Source organism: Cebus imitator, unplaced genomic scaffold, assembly GCF_001604975.1.
Source record: "Cebus imitator isolate Cc_AM_T3 unplaced genomic scaffold, Cebus_imitator-1.0 Scaffold779, whole genome shotgun sequence".
NCBI lineage: Eukaryota > Metazoa > Chordata > Mammalia > Primates > Cebidae > Cebus > Cebus imitator.
The window spans coordinates 153,268-174,162 of record NW_016108094.1 but is presented as its reverse complement, the minus strand read 5'-3'; the positions used below and the strand labels follow the sequence as shown (position 1 = coordinate 174,162).

At 51.4% G+C, this 20,895-nt stretch overlaps 2 protein-coding genes across 5 annotated transcripts in view; one reads left to right on the top strand and one right to left on the bottom strand.

The window, feature by feature from the left end:
• The window catches only part of DDB1 (damage specific DNA binding protein 1), a 33,972-nt gene extending 25,961 nt beyond the window's left edge, over positions 1-8,011 (bottom strand). The window contains exons 1-6 of one of the 3 annotated variants that reach the window (XM_017519854.2): positions 7,780-8,011; positions 6,471-6,619; positions 4,944-5,060; positions 4,347-4,568; positions 1,767-1,881; positions 615-712 (exon numbers count right to left, since the gene is read on the bottom strand). In XM_017519854.2, coding sequence (XP_017375343.1) covers positions 615-712; positions 1,767-1,881; positions 4,347-4,568; positions 4,944-5,060; positions 6,471-6,619; positions 7,780-7,840 — 762 coding nt within the window. In that variant the 5' untranslated portion in view covers positions 7,841-8,011. Of the gene's footprint in view, positions 1-614; positions 713-1,766; positions 1,882-4,346; positions 4,569-4,943; positions 5,061-6,470; positions 6,620-6,697; positions 7,265-7,779 lie in introns of those variants that run through there. The other 2 variants (XM_037735327.1, XM_037735326.1) reach the window with 2 other exon arrangements.
• A 76-nt stretch (positions 8,012-8,087) lies between these two features.
• Positions 8,088-20,681, top strand: TKFC (triokinase and FMN cyclase). 2 transcript variants are annotated; one of them, XM_017519855.2, is made up of 18 exons: positions 8,088-8,201; positions 9,522-9,633; positions 12,496-12,685; positions 13,619-13,729; positions 13,807-13,988; positions 15,304-15,382; positions 15,691-15,780; positions 16,339-16,373; positions 16,452-16,536; positions 16,621-16,710; positions 17,202-17,318; positions 17,712-17,831; positions 17,917-18,054; positions 19,023-19,129; positions 19,225-19,328; positions 19,475-19,508; positions 19,621-19,710; positions 20,107-20,681. In XM_017519855.2, the coding sequence occupies exons 2-18, from the start codon at positions 9,631-9,633 to the stop codon at positions 20,266-20,268; spliced, it is 1,737 nt and encodes a 578-aa protein (XP_017375344.1). In that variant the 5' UTR covers positions 8,088-8,201; positions 9,522-9,630; the 3' UTR covers positions 20,269-20,681. The 2 variants fall into 2 exon arrangements, with proteins under 2 accessions (XP_017375344.1, XP_037591256.1); XM_037735328.1 differs by lacking the exon at positions 8,088-8,201 and having other exon boundaries at positions 8,789-9,633.
• The last annotated feature ends 214 nt before the right edge of the window (positions 20,682-20,895 follow it).

Below are 20,895 nucleotides of genomic sequence, written 5' to 3'. Positions count from 1 at the left end.
GCTGGGATTACAGGCACGCACCACCATGCCCAGCTAATTTTTTATAGTTTTAGTAGAGACGGGGTTTCACCATGTTGACCAGGATGGTCTCGATCTCTTGACCTCGTGATCCACCCGCCTCGGCCTCCCAAAGTGCTGGGATTACAGGCTTGAGCCACCGCGCCCGGCCAAATTGTCTCTTCTTTAAGTTGCCCCATGAGGTAGTTCACGCCTGTAATCTTAGCTACGTGCGAGGCTGAGACAAGGGGATCACTTGAGCCCAGGAGTTCGAGGCTGCAGTGAGCTATGATCATGCCATCACACTCTGGCTCTCCAGCGTAAGCAGCAGAGTAAGACCCTATCTCTTTGAAAAAAGAAAGCTGCCCCAGCCAATGAAAAATGCCAGCCTATTTTGATAACATCATTTATCTAAGTTAGCAAGCAAGCTCTCTGTAAGCAAATCCAGGCTAATCTCTCTCTGTATTCCAATGGCCAATACAGTATCTTATATACATAGTAATTTGTTTAACAGGCATCTGTGAATCTCGTTTTGACAAAGGAGAGAAAAGGAGGAGCAAGGTGAGGATAAGGAAAGAAAAGATGAAAGGAAAAAAAGGGAGAGGACTGCTGCTCACCTTGATGATAGGAGGAGCAATAGCCAGGTATTTGTCACCATTGTGATAGGTGATTGACTCCTGTCCAATGATGATGGCCCCTCCAAAGGGCTCTGGGACTGCAGGAAAGACAGCAAAATTAGAATGCTCAGCACTCTGGGTCTGCCAAATCAGGGGCTGGCAAGAGTACAGGTCCAGTTAGCCCCAAGGCAAACTTTGAGATCATCATTATTTTAAAAAGGACATCAAAGCCCAGGGAACATGAGAGCCTTTACGAGATTCTTAGAAATTGTAGACTGGCAATATTTTTATTGCCACTCTTCTGATTTTGACCATTCCTATGGGTGAGGAGTCTTCTCCGTGTTCTTCCCCATGCATTCTCCCATTTTTTTCTTCTTAACTTCTAATCCTTTCTAAGCAAAGGATTTTACTTTTCTTTCCTGGTCTCCACTCTTGTTCCTTAGCTTAACTTCCCCCCCATTATCAGGGCCACCATTTAGAAGAGCCAATTTTCTCTCAAGAGTTTTAAAACTTCTCTCCTGAGTGAGATAAACATAATGCTGGGGCAGTTAGGACAAGGAGTTAAGAAGCCTGGATTCCAGCCCAGACTTTGTCAGTTATACAGGCATGGGCAGGTCCCTCTGGCCCTGTTTCCTCATCTATGAAGAAATCAGATAAGCTCTATTGCTCCCTTTCAGTTTTTTGTTGTTGTTGTTTTTTTTTTTTTAAAGGAGATGGGGGTCTCATTATGCTGCCCAGGCTGAACTCGAACTTCTAAGATCAAGTGACTCTCCCACCTCAGCCTCTTGAGTAGCTTGGACTATAGGTTTTGGCTTTCTTTCAGTTTTAAATTTTATACCCAGTAATAAAATAGTAAGACTCATTTCCATATGCCACTGTGCAAATCAATCTCCATGTTTTATAGTCAATCCCTCCACCCAACCAAAAGGAAAGTTATACTTTTGGGGGAAGGAGTGAAAAACAGACAATCTCAAAGACAGAAAAAAACAAAGCAGATTTTAGAGAAAGAAGACATAAAGGAGTGGTAAACACTGCACACCTTCAATAATACTGAGCAACAAACTAAAGGGCAGAGAAGGTAAGGGAGGGAACAAGAACAGGGAACTAGCCTAGCCCCAGGTGGAGACACATTTCCTAAAACCCCCAACCAACCTGCAATCACCATGGAAGCCTCAGCTTCTACATTTTCCTGTTTCCAAGGGCCCTTATTGAACTCCTTCTCTCGGAGAGACACCTCATAGGTTTTCACATGCCGCCCCTGAGGGTCCTAGCAGGAAAAGGTAAAATGGTTAGCCTTTAGGAAGAATGAGCCTTGGGCTAAGAGAGGTGCTGAAAGGGACAAGCCACTACCACCCAGCATCTAACAGTCCTGTCATGTCAGCCCTCTCACCCTTATCCATCACTATACTGATAATCACCAGCTGAGCCTGGGATTAATTCCTAGGTAGACTGTGGCATCTGAGATCTACCACTCTTAACAATTCAACCAAACAAGAAAGATTTAAAAATTAGAAAAATGAACTTGTCACACTGCACTAAGCACTCTAAGAGATACTGTGTGCCGGGCATGGTGGCTCAAGCCTATAATCCCAGCACTTTGGGAGGCCGAGGTGGGCGGATCACCTGAGGTGAGGAATTCAAGACCAGCCTGGCCAACATGGCACCTCTACTAAAAATACAAAAATTAGCTGGGTGTGATGGTGCACGGCTATAGTCCAGCTACTCAGGAGGCTGAGGTGGGAGAATCACTTGAATCCAGGAGGCGGAGGTTGCAGTGAGCAGAGATGGCGCCACTGCACTCCAGCCTGGGCCACAGAGCAAGACTCCGTCTCAAAAAAAAAAAAAAAAAAAGGGATACTGTGCCTGTGCCTGTGCCATTCCTTAGCCTCAAGGAACTTACAAAATAGCTACATAAAAACACACATTGATAAGCTACACCTATGAGATTTTTTTTAATTGATACAATTCAGAAAAGCATTCTGACGGAATAACAGTAGAAAGAACATAACTGATTACTCCTCTAAAGTTGCCAGAACTTTGAGTCCTGCCATTGTCAACACCATCTTCCCCCACCTTTTTCTGAATCATGACTCATGTCAGTGCTGGGACTGCCAAAATCACCTTTAAGTTGCTTGGCCCGGCATGGTAGCTCACGCCTATCCCAGCACTTTGGGAGGCTGAGGCAGGCAGATCACGAGGTCAGGAGATCAATACCATCCTGGCCAACATGGTGAAGCTCCGTCTCTGCTAAAAATACAAAAATTAGCTGGGTGTGGTGGCACGCACTTGTAATCCCAGCTACTTGGGAGGCTGAGGCAAGAGAATCGCTTGAACCCGAGAGGCGGAGATTGCAGTGAGCTGAGATTGCACCACTGCACTCTAGCCTGGTAACAGAGCAAGGCTCTGTCTCAAAAAAAAAAGTGCTGAAGAGCAGGGATGGGGAGAAAGCTACACTCAGCCAGTGGAAGATGGCTTCCACAAAGAAGTTATGGAAGGAATTCAGCAATGTGGTTCAGGACAGGGATCACATCTTGGTCACTGTTACAGCTCCTGAAGCATGAATACCTTTCACATAGCACTGTTATAGCTCCTGAAGCATGAATACTTTTCACATAGCACACACTGAATTTTTGGCATAAAACAGGAGATAGTAATTTTTAGCTGATGAAAACATTTTTTTCATCAGTGAGTAGAGTTATGACACAACTTCACAAAAACTTCAAGTGTGGATTTAGGCTTCTGAGACACACATGCAGAAATGAAGATCTGATTACGACTGGCAGCCCTGAGGCTGAGAACAATCAGCCTTGAATAATCAACAACAAAGTTTTAATGACCTAATATTTACAAAACTAAAGAACAGAGAGAAGTTCTAAGTTTTTATTTTAACTGATATTTAATAAGATCAAACAAAATCTCTGGATTTCAACCTTATTCAATTGAGCCTTAATCCAATAGCCTCACAACTGCAGTAACACTAAGAAATATACAAAATTACTTCAGCACTTCCAATACATAACAAGGCTATCAAACTGTTTATGTGCCCATACACTCTATGTATTTTCTTTCCATCATTTATTCAGCCACATGCAAATGAAACTACCTCATGCTGCATGCTTTGTTAAAGGGCTGAGATTTTACCAAGACACTGGCATGTTAGTCTGGTGTTCTACCACCCCACCCCCAATTAACAGATCTGGACCAGAGAACAGCTGTCCAGAATCAGCTCTGCTAAAGTTTTAGGCACAGACTAAAATAGAAGTCAAGAGCCAGTAAGTCACCAGTAAGTGACTGCTGGACAAAACATAAACCTCTTCTTAAAAAACAAATTTAAGGCATCACCAAGACAATTTGTCTTTGCTCAATATAAAGGCAAGATCTAGATAATTTCTCTACAGCTAAGTTTTAATAATCCCCTAGCACTCCAGTAAGAGACTCAAAGTATAAACTGGGTCATCCTATGAAATCTCCAAGGCCCACAACCAGAGTATAATCTCAGGATTAAAACCTGCTACAAGCCCCAGGGAGCTTGCTGCCTCCCCAACAAGTACTAGTGCACTGAAGAAGCAACAAAAGTCTGACCCCTATCAATTGTGTTGTTCAAAACATTTCAGGACAAACACATTAAACACCTCTCTCTACCCTACTACCAAACCAGACATTCCAATGAGCAAAAACAACTCCTACCACATTAACCTCACAGCTTCTCCCCCTCTCCTCCCGACCCAGTACCTGGTAGACAAAGCAAATAGTAGGTGCTTGGCAACCATATAGGAACTTGACATCAATGACATGCAGCTCCTCCAGGCGGATGTTGAAGGCCTTGAGTTCTTTATTATCACGATCTAGTGGAATAACCTTGAAAAGGCCATCATAGAGACGCAGGCCGATCATCCGGCACTCAGGGTCAATGATGCCAATAATGCCAGTCTCTGAGGGACGGCCAATGCGGTCCTGAGAAACAAAATAGGGATTAGGGAAGAACCTCAACAACCACAGAGCAACAGAGGACACTGGACACCACTTCTGCAGAAAAATTTTAGGAGAGATAGTAAAACTAATGAAATCTAATTGATACGCCAAACAGTTGGAGCCCAAATGTCAGTGCCTAACTGTTTTGTGAAATACTGAATCTCGATGAATTATTACCCTTTCCCTTGGGCCTTAAGTGAACTACAGGAGTCCTTTCTCAAAAAAGCTCAAACCCATAGTGTCTTTCCCTTGTTTTTCTAATCAAATAAAGGGCTGTTCCCAGCACTTGAATTTTTCTCAATGAATCATGACAGCCCTGCTTGGAAAATTCTCATGGGCCTAAAGCAGCCACCTCACCTGAACATTGCCATGGGCTCGCGTGATGATGTCAATGCTTTCGCCACTCTGCTTATACTCCAGGATGCAGGCATTGTACTTTGCTGTCAAGATAAACAGCAGGTCCTTGCTCTCCCCCTGGAAACCAATATTATGCTATCAAAAGAGGTTCTTTTTAAAACAGGAACAACCTGTCCAGTCTTTAAGCAAACCAAGTTCTTTAAGAATTTTCCAAATTCTTCTCTCCCAAAAGAGAAAATACATGGTGAGATTGTAACCCACACTAGGTACACATATACCCTAAGGGCATGTACAAAAAGCCAGAACTGAAGCTGGTAAACATCTAGTCCTCACTTTCATGATTCTCCATCTCTCTGTTCTATATACAAAGTCTTCATCTATTTCAATCTCAAGTGAATCTCAATCATCGCATTCAAATTCTGAAAGATGAATGTAATGCCTCCTCCACTCCTCTCCAAGTGTTTGCAGACGAAAAAAAATGTGGGAATAACAATGGAAGCTAAAATGGATCTACAAAGTCTTATTTAACACAGACCTCCAAAAAATTACTGTTTTGTTCAAAGGGTTATAATTAAAATTTTGAACCCATAGCTTTCTTGCCAGATTCAGTTAAGACATGATAATGCAATGTGGTGGTGATTTGGATGAAAACATTTGCACTAAAATGATAAAAATACTGATGGTAATTTTTTTTTTTTGAGACAGGGTCTCACTCTTGTCACCCAGGCTGGAGTGCAGTGGCGCCATCTCGGCTCACTGCAGCCTCCGCCTCCCGGGTTCAAGTGATTCTCCTGCCTCAGCCTCCCAAGTAGCTGGGATTACAGGTATGTGCCACCACACCCAGCTAATTTTTGTATTTTTAGTAGACGGGGTTTCACCATGTTGGCCAGGCTGGTCTCAAACTCCTGACCTCAAGTAATCTACCCCTCTAGGCCTCCCAAAGTGCTGGGGTTACAGGCATGAGCCACCACGCCCAGCCTGGTAATTGTTAACACAACATTAAATGCTTGCTATATGCCCTGTGTTGCTGAATCATATCGTCTTCACAATAACCCAGTAGACTGGATCTGAAAGGTGCCTTAAGTGACAGCTAAAGTCAGAATTATAAGGAATGAAGCCAGGACTGCCCCACTCTGTAGCCTATCCTCTGAATCAAACTGCTTTAATTTCTCCCTCCTAAAGAAGTCAACTTCATAAATGCTTCCCTAATGAATCTCTCCTACTACTGGGAAACTTGGTCAAGAATACATATTGAAATTTGCCATCCAATGAGAGAAGAGCGTTTCTCTCCTAAGGCATATTCCATCCATCCCAAGAATTCACAAAACAACATAACATAGCCAAGGCACGGTGGTGCATGCATACAATCCCCCAGCTACTCTACTCCATAGGCTGAAGAGGAGGGATTGCTTGCAAGACATCCTCAACACTGCAAGACCCCAGTCTCAAAGAAAATAAACAAAAATAACGTAAATAACCTACAACCAATAGTTCTCCCTCCACTGTTTGTCCCAACTCAGCACTTACCTTGGGCCTGAAAAGCTCCATGACCGCAATCTTCCCGTACATGCCCACCTCTTTGACGGGCCGAAGCCCCTCGGCAGTGACCACATAAATCTCTAATCTCGTGTTTTTGGCAATCAACAGGTTTAAGTCTTCAGCTGAAGTAAAGTGTCCTGAAAGAACAGATCCTCTAACTTTTGAAGCCAGGGAAAGGGACTCCCATCCCTTCAAAATCATTTATGTCTAAATACCTCCAGAATTCTCATTTACTTCACATACTTCTCCAACTCCCTCCAGCTATTCCCCTTCTTGCCAAATCCAGCACCTCAAAGAGTCTCATTTCACGCATTCAACAAAGCTACTTCCCTAATCAGACTAAGAAAACTGGACTGGATCTAAGAGCGTGTGTCCTCCAACTGACGATGACTGACTAATCTCTTCTCATGGCTCTTGTCCCTCGAATTTTACTTTTCCTATTACAGTTACAGTGGCAGGCTTCGATTGAGAATGCTTCCAGTCTTCATGTAAAGTCTCAGAAACTTTTTTCAGACAGACCAAATGAGAAAAGTCCCAGAGTTTTACATGAAAACATTGTTTTGTCCACATCCCCTACCCTCCTGGCAGTCTACCAACACCCCCATCCACACTCAGCTACCTCCATCTCTGAACAATAGAGTTTTGTTTTGGAATCATGATTAGGGTGTACATAAACATGCAAGCTTGGGGTCTGCATATTTAGCTGAGAATGTGGGTCCCAGATGATCCTTCCCGGGTTCTGGACATTGGTGTCTTTAATAAAAACACATCGTCAAAAAGCAAACCCTCTTCTCCAGCAGGGCCCTCATGTAAACAACAGCCCCAGGCAAAGGGGTTAGCCCGGAAAGAGCTCCTCTCCCTCTGTGGAGAATGCGGGCATTCTTCACATCCCTCCACCTTCTGGGCCCCCCAGACTTCTCCACAAGAAAATCCTGGCACCAAAATCGTCATTACCACCTTCCCTTTTCCCGGCCACATGAGGCCAATTTCCGGGCCCAAACAACACCGCATAACCAACTCACACTCCTCTCTCTGTCTCACTGGGCCCGCCCTGTCCTCGAGGCCGAGTGAACTCCCCAGGACGAAAAAGGACCTCGAGAAAAGATCCTAGCCCCCCAAAAGCGCATATTGAGGCGACTCCTTCGACATAGCGGGGCGGGGGAGGTTTCTTGGCCGCCAGCGCCTCCCATTCGCCGGGCCTGCTCCTGCCCGGCCGCCCCGGGGCTGCGGGCCTCCCTAGGCCGCGGCTCCCCTCAGCTCCCTCCCTCGCCGGGGTCTCCGGCCCCGGCAGCCTCACCGGTCACGCAGCCGTTCACGGCGGTGGGCTTCTGGGCAGTTACCACGTAGTTGTACGACATGTCGAGGCTTGGCGCGGCCCGTCGGGACTCGAGCGCGACACTAGAGAGAGGGACACAAGCGGAGAGACTAGCTGCCCCCACCAGCGCGCAGCGAACTCCACTGCCGCTGCCTCCGCCCCAGATACACGTTGCAGGCCAGAGCGGCCGGGGCGAGGGGCATCACGGGACGGCTTCACCTGGCTCCTTGGAGGACTCCCGAAGCCCGAGGCCGCCAACCAAAGGAGGCCCCGCCCCCGGAGGCGCCGCCTTGCCTCTTTCCGCCAGCGCCCGCGGGACCCGGATGAGAGAGCGGCGTTGGGGGTCCCCGGGAAATTGTGCTGCCTTCGGAGGTGGGGGATGCGGGCGTGAGCCGGCGGGGGAGGTGCGCCAGTGTCCTCGGAGCTCGCCCGGGGACTCCCTTGCCCGTTCCGCGCCCTTCGCCCTTCCCCGCGTCCTGTCCTTCCGTTGCTCCAGGAGCTCTAGGGGCTGTTCCTCCTTTTGGAAAGGGAAGGACTGCGGAGGCCTAAAGAGGGAAGGGAAATGACCGCGATTTGTGCACATCTCAGACGAGAACCTTGCCTACCCCCGCTTCACTCTCTCAGTTCCTCCAGATCCAGCCGGTGCTTTCCCCTGACGTTAAAACGACCGCTTGGCGTGGGGCACCAGGACGCTCACCTCCTCCCTTTTGCGCGTTGATTCTTCAGACTTTGAAGGGCTCACCGGTCCGCTCACCCAGTTATTGGTGCCCCTATTGCTCTACAAATTCGAACCTCAAACACAAAACCAGCATCTCTCCGTAGGGAACCCTAAGGAGCCAGGAGGGCAGTCAGCCCTGCAGCCTCCAGGGTAGCATCAAACAGGCTCCCTGGGAACTAGAGGAGAACCACGTGGCTTAGCACACTCGGAGAATGCCAGAGAGGAGCCAATCCCCATTTTACAGATGAGGAAGCTGAGACTTAAGGAGGAATTGGTTTACCTAAGACCGCCCTCCCAACTCCAAGTAGGCTGAAGCAGAGCTAGGTGCAGAGCTATGTTGATTCTTCCTACTGTGCACCCACACGTAGGCACAGAGGCCAACACGCCACTGAACCGGGCTGAACTGAGGAAAGCCAGAATGTCATTGTGGTTTACAGCTTGCATTTCCCACAGCAGAGACTGTACCTGACTTTGTAGGCAGTAGTGAAAACACACTGTTTGTAGAAAAACAAAAACATAGGTTTAGGTCCTGGGTCTTACCTGTATGACCTTGAATATGTCCGTAGAGCTCTCCTAGTGTGTTTCCCAGAAGTAAAATGGGATCACAAACTGGCTAGCTTCCCCCATCCCCCGCCCTTTTGGTGCCAAGCCCAATGAGAGGAAGCGTGCGAAGAGTTTTGTTAACTTTCTCACTGCATGTGATGCCCGTGTAAAAGATAGAGTTATTCTGAGGGTCACTGTTCTTCGGTGATGAAGTGGGTGGAGGTGCTGTTCCTGGGCATAAAGGCAGCCCTGTGCCTGACATGGATTGATCTGTCTTCCGGCAGCCAAGTGCAGGCGTGAACCTTGGTCGGCCCCACACTCTTCTCCATCCATAGCCCACGTACTAGAGTTTGGACTTGGACCGAAGTCTGGGGCAGCTCCCTAATTACTAGGGCGCTGAAGTGTGATTGTGCCAGTCAGCTGCAAGTGCCTTCGGCAGCTTATACATTACCCGCTCCTGCAGGTGCTGCTGCTGCCTCCGCTGTGCTCAGACACAGGTAACACAGGATTGTCCATCCTCCGGCAACTTGGTACAAAGGTGTGAACTCAGCTTGTTTCAGAGCCTCTCCACCATGGTGAGTCATACAGGGCTGGGGCAGAGGAAGGGCAGCATGGTCTCAAAGCGGGATCCCAGCCCTGGGCACTTGGGCATGCTAGAGCTCCTTACACCCTGACCAAGAGATGCTACTGCCTCCTGAGGCTCAGGGGTTAATAGAGAGGGTCATCCTCTCTCCCAGGGCCTGATTCCTGCTTTTCTTTATTCCCGGAGGCCACTAGTCCCAGCCAGGCCTGGGCCTGCAGCCTCTGCGTCCCTTTAGAGCCGTTCTGCCCCCTATCTGGGTCTTACATTCAGAGTAGAACAAGAACAGTTACCTCCTCTGTAATAGACACTGCACCAGTCACAGAAGGATCCCTGAAGAATGACCACGTGACTATTCCTAACCCTGGGGCTTATGTCGGCCGGTTTGGAGCTGGGACCTACAGTGTGGGAGCCTGGCCGTGCCCCTGGGCTTTGCTCCAGGCCCACTGATTTGGACCAAAACAAGCCTTGAACATATCTGGATTCAAATTTCAGCTTGCCACTGACCAGCTGCATGACCTTTTACAGAAGATTTAACCTCCTGAGCCTATTTTCTTTATCTGCATTATAAAGCAGATTAACGCTTATCTCTAGTTGTTGTGAAGTGTTGAGGCCTCACGTGATTTCCTTTCCTTTTCCATCCTCTCAGGCCACTGAAACCAGGGATGGCACTGGTCCCCAAACCCTCTCCTGGCTCTGGTGCAGGGATTATTAAAAATCCCAGGCAAGACATTATCAAAATGTGGAGCAGGCCACTTTCTTGGAGGCTGGTGGTACTGGAGGCTGGGCTTGGAGTGAGGCCAACTCACAACTTCATTGTATGTTCCAGTCCCTGGTAGGCTCTGAGGACCACAAGCCCATGCCCTTTCTAGGGCAACCTCTGTCACCCTCCACCTCCCTTCAGCCCCTCAAGAAAGCAGCATGATATGGCCAAAATGGAAACAGCTTTGGAGCCAGGCAGACCTGGACACCTCCTGGCTGTGTGACCTTGGGCAAAATCGTTTAACTGTGCCTCAGTTTTCTCACTGGGCTCATCTTTCCTCCATCGGGTTGTTGGGAAGATTCAATGAGACATGCTCAAAAACTCTTAGAACTGTGCCTGGCTGTAGTCACCGCTCGGCAAATGGAAGCAGTCTTATTCTTCTTGCTCCCTGTAGCACTCTGAAGCAGGTGGCTTAGCCCTGGCCCTGGCCAGTTGCAGGACAGGTTGGCAGGTAGGCATCAGAGCCAAATTTTGTACAAAGGAGCTGGTGCTAGTGGGCTCAGGAAGAAGCTACAGCCGGAAGTTCACCTTGCCAGAACCTGGCTCAGCTGCAGGCTCCTGCCAGGCCACCAGGTGGCGGTGGGAGCCCAGCCCGCTGGGTCCATGTTGGGCCCCAGCCTCACTCTGTCTTCAGGACAAAGGCAGGGGCTGCAGCCCTTGTTCAGCAGGCTCCGGCTTTTCACAGCCTGTTTAAAATATGGAGTAGCTCCCTTTGATTGAGTTTCCACTATATCACAGGCATAGACTCTGTTCTAGTAAATCCCTGTTTCACAGAGGAAGAATTATAGCTCACGACAGTGATGTATCTTTCCTGAGTTCCTGCAGCTAATGAGAGACAGAAGTGGGATTTGAACCTAAGTCCCCATGACAGCAGAGCTCAAGCTGCGCTTTATTCTGGCCCCCACACTACTCACTTCTGTCTACACCCTGTATCCACTCAGCCAAGCCTGGCGGTGCTACTCAGCAGCCCTCCTCCAACCTGCCCACAGCCCCTCCTGAGGCTGCCCGTGGCCGGCCTTCTCCTTCCCACCCCTCCCTGCTGGTCACCCATGCTTCCTGGCACCACCACACTATTCACTCCAGGCCTTGGCTTGTTTCCCCCTCTGGCTGGAAGAGCCTCCCCTTTCCTTCCCCGCCATGCCTCCTGCTCCCTTTTACCTATCCAGGTCTTGCTTATCCTTCACAGAGACCTCCAGGCCCCTCAGGAGGCTGCAGCCCCTCCTCTGTGCTCCTGTGGTGCACATACAGTCCTCTCGTAGCAGTACCTGCACATGGCTGACCTCTGCTGTGTTTCACTGAGAGCAGGGACAGTGTTGTTACCTCTTTTTTTTATTTCTGAGATGGAGTTACTCTGTCGCCCAGGCTAGAGTGCAGTGGCACCATGACAGCCCACTGCAGCCGTGACCTCCCAGGTTCAAGCGATCCTCCCACCTCAACTTTCTGAGTGGTGGAACTATAGGCATACGCCACCATGCCTAGCTCATTTTTCATATTTTTTGTAGAGATGGAGTTTCATGTTGCCCAGGCCAGTCTCAAAGTCTTGGGCTCAAGCGATCTGCCTGCCTCAGCCTCCCAAAGTGCTGGGATTACAGTCATGAGCCACTGCTCTTGGGCTGTTATCTTTACACACAGTGCCTAGCGCTGGGCCTAGCACACCAGGAGGCTGGGGAAATGTTTGCCCTGCATTGGAGCAGCAGTGACTGTGGAACCTGCTCAGCTCCTTCCCCTGGCATAGGAGCCTCAGCCTGGGGCTTTTCTTCCTTTGACAGAAGAAGGTGTTGGGCCCCAACTTTATTAAAATATTTTTTGCCGAGGACAATACCTCCCCCATTTTCTTTGTATTGAAGCCATTTTTTAGGATAAATCAAAGGTATGGTACAAGACATTTCATAAATTAGGTACTGAATAGAAAGTCACAAGTTATTGAAAACTCACAGAAATACCCACCTGATAAGATGTTGCCCAACTCAAGGAAGTGCTGTGCTCCTGGAGTTCTTAGGTGGATGCAGGCCTGCACCACAGCAGAGTGGCTAGGCAGGATGGGTGCGTCTGTGCTGACCACACTCTGATCTCCTTCTCACCCCTCACCTGCAGACCTCCAAAAAGCTGGTGAACTCGGTGGCAGGCTGCGCTGATGATGCCCTTGCTGGCCTGGTGGCCTGCAACCCCAACCTGCAGCTCCTGCAGGGCCACCGTGTGGCCCTCCGTTCTGACCTGGACAGCCTCAAGGGCCGGGTGGCACTGTTGTCGGGTGGGGGCTCTGGCCATGAGCCTGCCCATGCTGGTGAGCACCCTAGGGTGGGGCAGGGGGTACTGGTGGAGTGGACGGGGCCTCCTGGAAGATCCTCAGTGCTGCCATGAGGTGCAGGGTGGAACCCAGCCCAGAGTCAGGAACTGGGGCTGCTTCCCACTCTCCCTCTCCTCCGACTGGGATCAGGGGCCTGTCATGGCCTCTCTGAATCTGTTTCTACATCTAAAAAACTATGAAGCTTGGGCCAAACAATCTCTCAAGTCCTTCTAGCCCTGAGAGTTGGTGATTCCATGAGTCTTCTGGACCCTCCAGGCCCAGCAGACCCACCCCTTCTTCCATGAAGGCTTCCTGACTCCCAGCCTAGAACAGCATTCCTCTTCTGAATTCTTACCTGACATGTCCCACGCCCGGACTGTCCTGGCTTGTTTCCTGTTAGGAGCCAGGGATGCGAACTCTCCTTGAGGGCTCCTGGAGGGCAGGGACTAGGCTGCACGTCATTTGTCCCTTTCCTGTCTTCCTTCAGCAAATCCATTCATTCATGCGGCAAATGCTCATGAGCCCACTGCATACCTGGCACTGTTCTGGGCACAATGAACCAGACAGACAAGGTCTCTGCCCTGGAGGAGCTTATATTCTACTTAGGAGAGATAGACAATAGTCAGGTATACACAAAAGTAAAAGATCGTTTCAGAGGGTGCTACGTGACTTAGTAAAGACAGTAAAATGGGGCAAAGGAATAGTGAGTCCCCGGGGAGGGAGTGGGTGACTGCTTCAGACTGGGAGGTCACAGAAGGCCTCTCTAAGGTGCTTCCTAAGAAGGAGTCAGCCATGTGAAGACCTGGGGGATCTTTGAGCACCAGGCACACAGTAGGGCTCACCAAACCATGACCCCAGGAGTGTGGGAAGCCCCAGTGACTACAGGCACAAGTCCACCCGGCATGCTCACTCCACCCCTTCCACTTCCAGGTTTCATAGGGAAGGGGATGCTGACCGGGGTCATCGCTGGAGCCGTGTTCACCTCCCCGGCAGTGGGCAGCATCCTGGCAGCCATCAGGGCAGTGGCCCAGGCTGGCACAGGTAAACCTGGTGTGTGGGAGGGGCTGCGGCCAGGAGGGCACAGTAAGTGCACTGAGCCCTGCTGGCTGCTTCCTCAGTGGGGACCCTCCTCATCGTGAAGAACTACACTGGGGATCGGCTGAACTTTGGCCTGGCCCGGGAGCAGGCCCAGGCTGAAGGCATCCCAGTGGAGATGGTGGTGATCGGGGACGACAGCGCCTTCACCGTCCTGAAGAAGGCAGGCCGGAGGGGGCTGTGTGGCACAGTGCTTATACACAAGGTGGGCTTCCACCCAGGATGCAGAGGCTGGCCAGCCCCTCTCAGTTTTTCCTTGCCTAGCAGCACCCGGTAACTGGACCTTCCCAGCCCTTCCCCAAGAAGTTACTTCTTCTCCAGTGTTCCCTGATCTGAGAAGGTCCCCCCATCCCCTCAGCTACCTAAGCCCAGATACAGGCATTCTCCCAGACCCGTCCCCTTCTCTTTCCCATACCTAATCAGTTGCCCAGTCCTGGCACTTCTACTCCCAAGTGTACATAACACACATCCTCCTCAGACCCCACCACTCTTGCTCGCCTTGGTTCAGGCGTCATCTGTTCATGCTTGATGGCTGCAGCCGCCTCCTCACTGGGGTACCCCACCTGCTTCCTGCCTTCTGGCCTTGCCCATCCATTCTCCACCTACTGCCAGAGGTGTCTTCTAAAACATATATCTGACTAGGTTGTTCATCCACTGAAAGCCTTGTTGAATGCCTAGAGTCAACACAAGCTCTCACCCCGCTCCCTGACTCCCCACCTTCATCTCCCATCATCCCTACCTTCCTCTTATGGTCCACTCACGCCAGCTCCCGTACCCGAGAGGCTGTGGCTCATCTCTGGCTTTGCTTATGCAGTGTCTGTGGCCCAGAAAATTCTCTCTTGTCCAGGCTCCTTTTGGCCTGGCTAACTCCTACCATTCTGCAGAAGCCCAGCTCTGTCTGATGTCTCCCCACCTGGGAGGCTCTCCATGATCTCCCATCTCCCCACTACCCTGAGCTGGCTGGCAGCCCCTCCTAGTGTGGACTCCATCATTGCAGTTACCACCTCACATACATTTTCAGTTTGTTTGTGTCTGCTTCCCTAGCCTCTCCCCAGACTGTGAGTTCTTAAAGGTGGGGACTGTGACTTAGTCGCCTTTTTTCCTTTTCAGCATATACTGGGTGCTTGGTAAAAATAGGGTGGATGGATGGATGGATAGATGCATAAAGTGACCCACAGTAGCAAGGCTATTGGAACGAGAACTCTGGAACCCTAGAGTTGGGAAACTGGCCACCTACCGGGTGTGTGACATTGGACAAGTTACCTCCCCTCTCTGGGCACATTTCCCCATTTGTAAAGTCTTTTCTGACTGCAGCAAACAGGAATTCTTAAAGATTCCTGGCAGGTAGACTGTGAATGAGGGGAGTTTGCTCGTCTGCCCTAAATGTGATGGGCCAGGTTGAGTGTGGAAATCCTGAGGTTCCCCCTTCCAAACAAGAAATTCATGCCCTGCCTGTCTTCTGCCCCACATGGTACAGTGATGACCCCTGCTCTGGGGCTTTTACCTCTGTGTGGCTGCAGGTGGCAGGTGCTCTGGCTGAGGCAGGTGTGGGGCTGGAGGAGATCACGAAGCAGGTGAACATGGTCGCCAAGGCCATGGGTGAGTGCCGGCCTGGGAGTTGGGGAGGAGAGTGGGGGAGGTTGGAACAGCCCTGGGACGAGGAGCAGGTTCCTGTTGGTTGCCCAGTAGGGCTCCCAGGTTATTACCCAGAAGCTGAGGGAAGGTATCCCTGGGGGAGCTCTTGGGGACTGGTGGCCTTGGGTACCATAGCTGAGGTGGAGAGTCTGGCAAGCTTTCTCAGAGAAGAGGGTGCCTGTGGGCAGGGCTTGTGAGATGCTGCTGCTGTCCTTCCTGACACCCAGTGCTGACAGCGGACTAGTCATCCCTTCATTCCTCATTTCTCATAGGTACCCTGGGGGTGAGCTTATCCTCCTGCAGTGTCCCTGGTTCCAAACCCACCTTCGAGCTCTCAGCCGACGAGGTGGAGCTGGGCCTGGGTAAGCTTGTGGCCACCTATCTCAGCCCTGCCTGCCCCTCGGCCCAGGACTTTGCCCACCTTGTATACCCTAAGAGCTGTCAACCTGGTCCTCTCCCCAGGTGGTCTTAGTATTTTTACCTGGGCATTTGAGGCCCAGCTTGCCTGATTTCTACCTGCTTTGCCGTCCACACTCAGGACTCTGGCCACGTGGGACTCCATGTGCTGTCCACCTCCTTGCCTTTGCTTACCATTCCCAGGTCCTCCTGCCCCTGCCAGAATGCACCTTCTTTCAAGGGCTGTTCAAAGATCACCTGACCGCAAAGCTTTCTGCTTCCTCCCCTGTGCTTCCACCTTGACTACCTCTAGTTAAAGCTATCTCCACCACCGAGCCATGAGCTCCCATAGAACAGAGACCGTGTTCTTCATTATTCTGTCCATTTCCACCCTCCACCTCCACCCACTTATACAGTGCCTAAGGTGCCTTGCCTAGTGCCCAGCACTGTGCAAGTCCTTGATAAAAATGATGAGCAAATTCCCAGGTCCCGAGTGGGCCAGCACTGACCACATGTATCTGCAGGGATCCACGGGGAAGCTGGTGTGCGCCGGATAAAGGTAGGTGGTCCCCCTGGCACAGGCCGCCCTAAGGCCAAGGCCCCCCAGATGCAGCTCATTCTTGGCTCCCTGTGACAGATGGCAACCGCCGATGAGATTGTGAAACTCATGCTCGACCACATGACAGACACCACCAACGCGTCTCATGTGCCTGTGCAGTCTGGTAGGTGGCCTGTTACCCCGTCTCCCAGCCCTTCCTCCACTTCAGGGCAGAGGGTCTCACCTGGGGTGTCATGTCTGTCTACAGGCTCCTCGGTTGTGATGATGGTCAACAACCTGGGTGGCCTGTCATTCCTGGAACTGGGCATCTTAGCCGACGCTGCTGTCCGCTCCCTGGGTGAGCCTCGCACTGGGAAGGGGACCCCGCAGCCCTTTGAAAAGGGCTGAGGGAGGGCCTTGTGATGGCAGAGAACACGGACTGTGCCGTCAGATGAGCCTGAGTTAAATCGTCTCTCTGCCACCTAATTGCTGGATACCTTGAGCCTTTGTTCATTTTTTTGTCTATAAACAGGGTAATAATAATGGTACCCGCCTTATAGGTTGTTTTGAGGATTGAGATTAAACATATGTAAGACCCTCAATACTGTGCCCAGCACCTAGCATGAACTGAGTAAATGAGACGTATAATTACTCATCTGCCCCGAAGTAGGGGACACCTCCAGTGAATAATGTGGTCATTTGTGGGGTTGAGGGATGCCAGGAGGAAATCAGGCCATCTCCCTACTGACCTCAGGGCCCCAGCTTCCAACATCCTTGCTTTTCAGTTGTTATGTTTCTTTCCCTGATGTCCATTTTCCCCTCTTGGACTGCCACACTCTGGTATTGCAGAGGGCCGTGGGGTGAAGATTGCCCGTGCCCTAGTGGGCACCTTCATGTCAGCACTGGAGATGCCTGGTGTTTCTCTCACCCTCCTGCTGGTGGATGAGCCTCTCCTGAAACTGATAGGTGAGACCTGGAACCTGGGGTCACCCAAGCCAGGGCTATTTGTGGCTGGACGAAGCCAGGGAGACTTGGAGACCCCATTAGGGATGACTGTCAATCAGAGCTTTGGAGTCTGTGAAGAAGGCCCTTTCTAAGCTTCTCCAGCCTTTTCTAGCTCTCACTGGACTAGGAGGAGTTGGTGTTAGGATCCTCCTCAGATATGCCTGACCCTTTCCCCAGGGACCCTTCCTTCATACCCCTGTAAACAGTAGGCACTCAGTCCATGCTTGAGGTGGACTCCCTTCCTCCAGGGCTGCTGAGAGAGCCAGGCCACCAGGGCCAGGATGAGGGAGTCCAAGCCCTCCTGAATCCCTGGCTGGCCAACTGTGTCTAAAAGAGTTATCTTGCTACCGTTAGATGCTGAAACCACTGCAGCAGCCTGGCCTAACGTGGCCGCAGTCTCTGTTACTGGGCGGAAGCGGAGCCGGGTAGCCCCTGCGGAGCCCCAGGAGGCCCTTGATTCCATTGCTGCAGGAGGTACCAAGCCCTGCTTCTGGGGAAGGGACAGGGGTATGTGGTGGGACGGGCTAAGGCCCTGGTACCCACCGTCCTCCCTTTCTAGGCTCAGCCTCGAAGCAGATGGCGCTTGTGCTGGAACGGGTGTGCAGTACCCTCCTGGGCCTGGAGGAGCACCTGAATGCCCTGGACCGGGCTGCCGGCGACGGTGACTGTGGCACCACCCACAGCCGTGCAGCCAGAGGTTGGTGCCAGGGACTTTGCCAAGTGAGGTCATTCACAAAACCCTAGCTCCCCTTTCACCTTTTTTCCTGAAGACAGGGACCTTCTTTTTTTTTTTGAGACAGAGTCTCACTGTGTCTCCCAGGCTGGAGTGCAGTGGTGCAATCTCGGCTCACTGCAACCTCCGCCTCCCAGGTTCAAGCACTTCTCCTGCTTTAGCCTCCCTAGTAGCTGGGATTACACCACTATGGCTGGCTAATTTTTGTGTTTTTAGTGGAGGCAGGGTTTCACCACATTGGCCAGGCTGGTCTCAAACTCCTGACCTCAAGCCATCTGCCTGCCTCAGCCTCCCAAAGTGTTGGGATTATAGGCTTGAGCCACCGAGCCTGCCCGACAGGGACCTTGTTAATAACACAAGTGTAGGAGGTTGTTATCTTAGAATTAAATGAAATCCTTCACAGTGAATAACTTATAACTCAAGGCAAACTTACTCTGTTGTCCTTATTTTTCTTAGTTTACCCAGCCTAGTGAAAAGCTCTTAACTGTCCAGCATCAATTATTCAAGAAAAAGGTATTTGGTGCCTGCCATGGGCTAGGCATTGCTCTCAACTCTGGATACAGTAGTGAACAGAGCAGACAGAAATCACTGCCCTCATGGCTTATGTTCTGGGAGGAAGACAAACAGTAAACAAGATAAACTAGTAAAACACAGAGGATGTTATCACAAAGGGCTAAGGAGAAAAAACAAGGCCGGGAAGCGGAGTACAGGGTGTCAGGTGGAGGGGCTAGGGGCAGGCCTCACCTCCCGAGGCCCTGTTCAGTTACACAGCCCAGCGGCTCTCCAGACCGCACAATGGATGTGGTAAGGGCTCTTGGGAAGCCTTCATTCTGCCTTCCCCTCAGCCTCTTCCAGTCTTCACCGGTGCTGGCTGGAAGTCAGGGAGATGGAGGGAGCATCTCTGAATTCCTTCCATCTCTTTGTGCCTACAGCGATCCGGGAGTGGCTGAAGGAGGGCCCACCCCCTGCCAGCCCTGCCCAGCTGCTCTCCAAGTTGTCGGTCCTGCTTTTGGAGAAGATGGGAGGCTCATCTGGGGCGGTGGGTGCCCAGGGGCTGAAGGGCTGACAGGGAGGTGGCTGGGCCAGCTGGGGTCCTGGCCAGCACCACATGCTCAGCATTCTCATCTTCCCCAGCTCTATGGCCTGTTTCTGACAGCAGCTGCCCAGCCTCTCAAGGTCAAGACCAGCCTCCCAGCCTGGTCTGCTGCCATGGACGCCGGCTTGGAAACCATGCAGAAGTGAGCTGGAACCCTGTGCCTCAGACCAGGGTTGGGCTGGGGGAGGTGGTTGGTGACATCTGCTCCCCACCAGGCCCTAGCCCCACCCTTAGAGTGATTCCCTTGGTTTCCTACAGTGAGCCTCTTTCATTTTCTTTCCCTGCCAGGTATGGAAAGGCTGCCCCAGGGGACAGGACTATGGTGTGTACTTGGGCTCTGGCCCCAGACCTTTCTCCTTTTGAGCCTGTAAGCCCTAAAGAGCACCCTCAGTGGCAGGGCCTGCGCTCAGCCCCCTTTCCCTCACCTTGTCCAGCTGGATTCTCTGTGGGCAGCAGGGCAGGAGCTCCAAGCCTGGAAGAGCCCAGGAGCCGATCTGTTCCAAGTCCTGGCCAAAGCAGTCAAGGTAAGTGAGGCTTGGCCCCGCCCATGGAGACAGGCTTGGAACCACCAGACTCTTGTTTCCATGTGACCCTGAGCACGTTCACCTTCCTGGACCGCAGTTTCCTTCTCTGTGCAATGGAGATGAGCACCTATCTCAGAAGGCGATTATGTGTCTAAGGAAATACTTAGAGCCCTGCACAGTGCCTGGGATGTGGCAGGTCCTTAGTGAATGGCGGCCCCTTTCCCTGCTGGAAGTAGAAGAGAGGTGACTTTCCACCTGGTGACAGAGCAGAGGTTGCTGGCAGAGCCAGGGCAAGAGTGTCCAGGGCCAGGCTGCATGGCAGAGACACTCTGCCCATGACAGGGAGGAGGAGGCCTGGGGGCCTGCCCTTGAACCTGCTCCCACACCCTCCCCCAGAGTGCCGAAGCTGCAGCTGAGGCCACCAAGAATATGGAAGCTGGAGCCGGAAGAGCCAGTTATATCAGCTCAGCACGGCTGGAGCAGCCAGACCCTGGGGCTGTGGCAGCTGCTGCCATCCTCCGGGCCATCCTGGAGGTCTTACAGAGCCAGGGTGTGTAACTGCCTCCCTCTGCCTCAGCTCCTCTCACTGCTGTGTTGAGGTGGCCTTTGTCACTTCCTTCTGCCTTCCTATCGTCACCTTCCCCCAGCCTGGACCCCTTGGCCCGCCCTCTAAGTTGAGCAGGAAATCCTTCACCAAGATTCCAGAGCTATAGACAACACCCAGAGCGAGCCAGAGTGGGTCCCCATGCCTCTCCAGTATGCCCTCTCGCTTTGCAGGAGGGTGGAGTCCCTGGGTCACACCGCCCTCCCCTGCCAGCTCTGGACTTCAGAGATAAGGCATTTTCCTTGTGCAGCCTTTACCTGGCAATCCTAATTTGGTTTTAAGACTCCTTGTGAAATGCCTTCTGCACCTTAACCCCAGTGAGTGTGGAAAAGAAAGTTAATAAACTGTAATACATGGAAGCAAGAAAGCCACTGCCTCCTCTGAGGGACCTTCCCCAAAGCATGTGAACCAGGGGCCCACAGCCCTGGCTGCAAGCATCATGAACCATCTCCTACCAGGCAGATCTCTATTACCTGAGCCCCTAACACAGGGTCTCCTCAGCTGGGCTGCTTCCAAGGTCCCCCACCCATCCCCCTTCCAGTACACACACCTGATGCGTGTAAGAATGCTAGAAAGGCTTT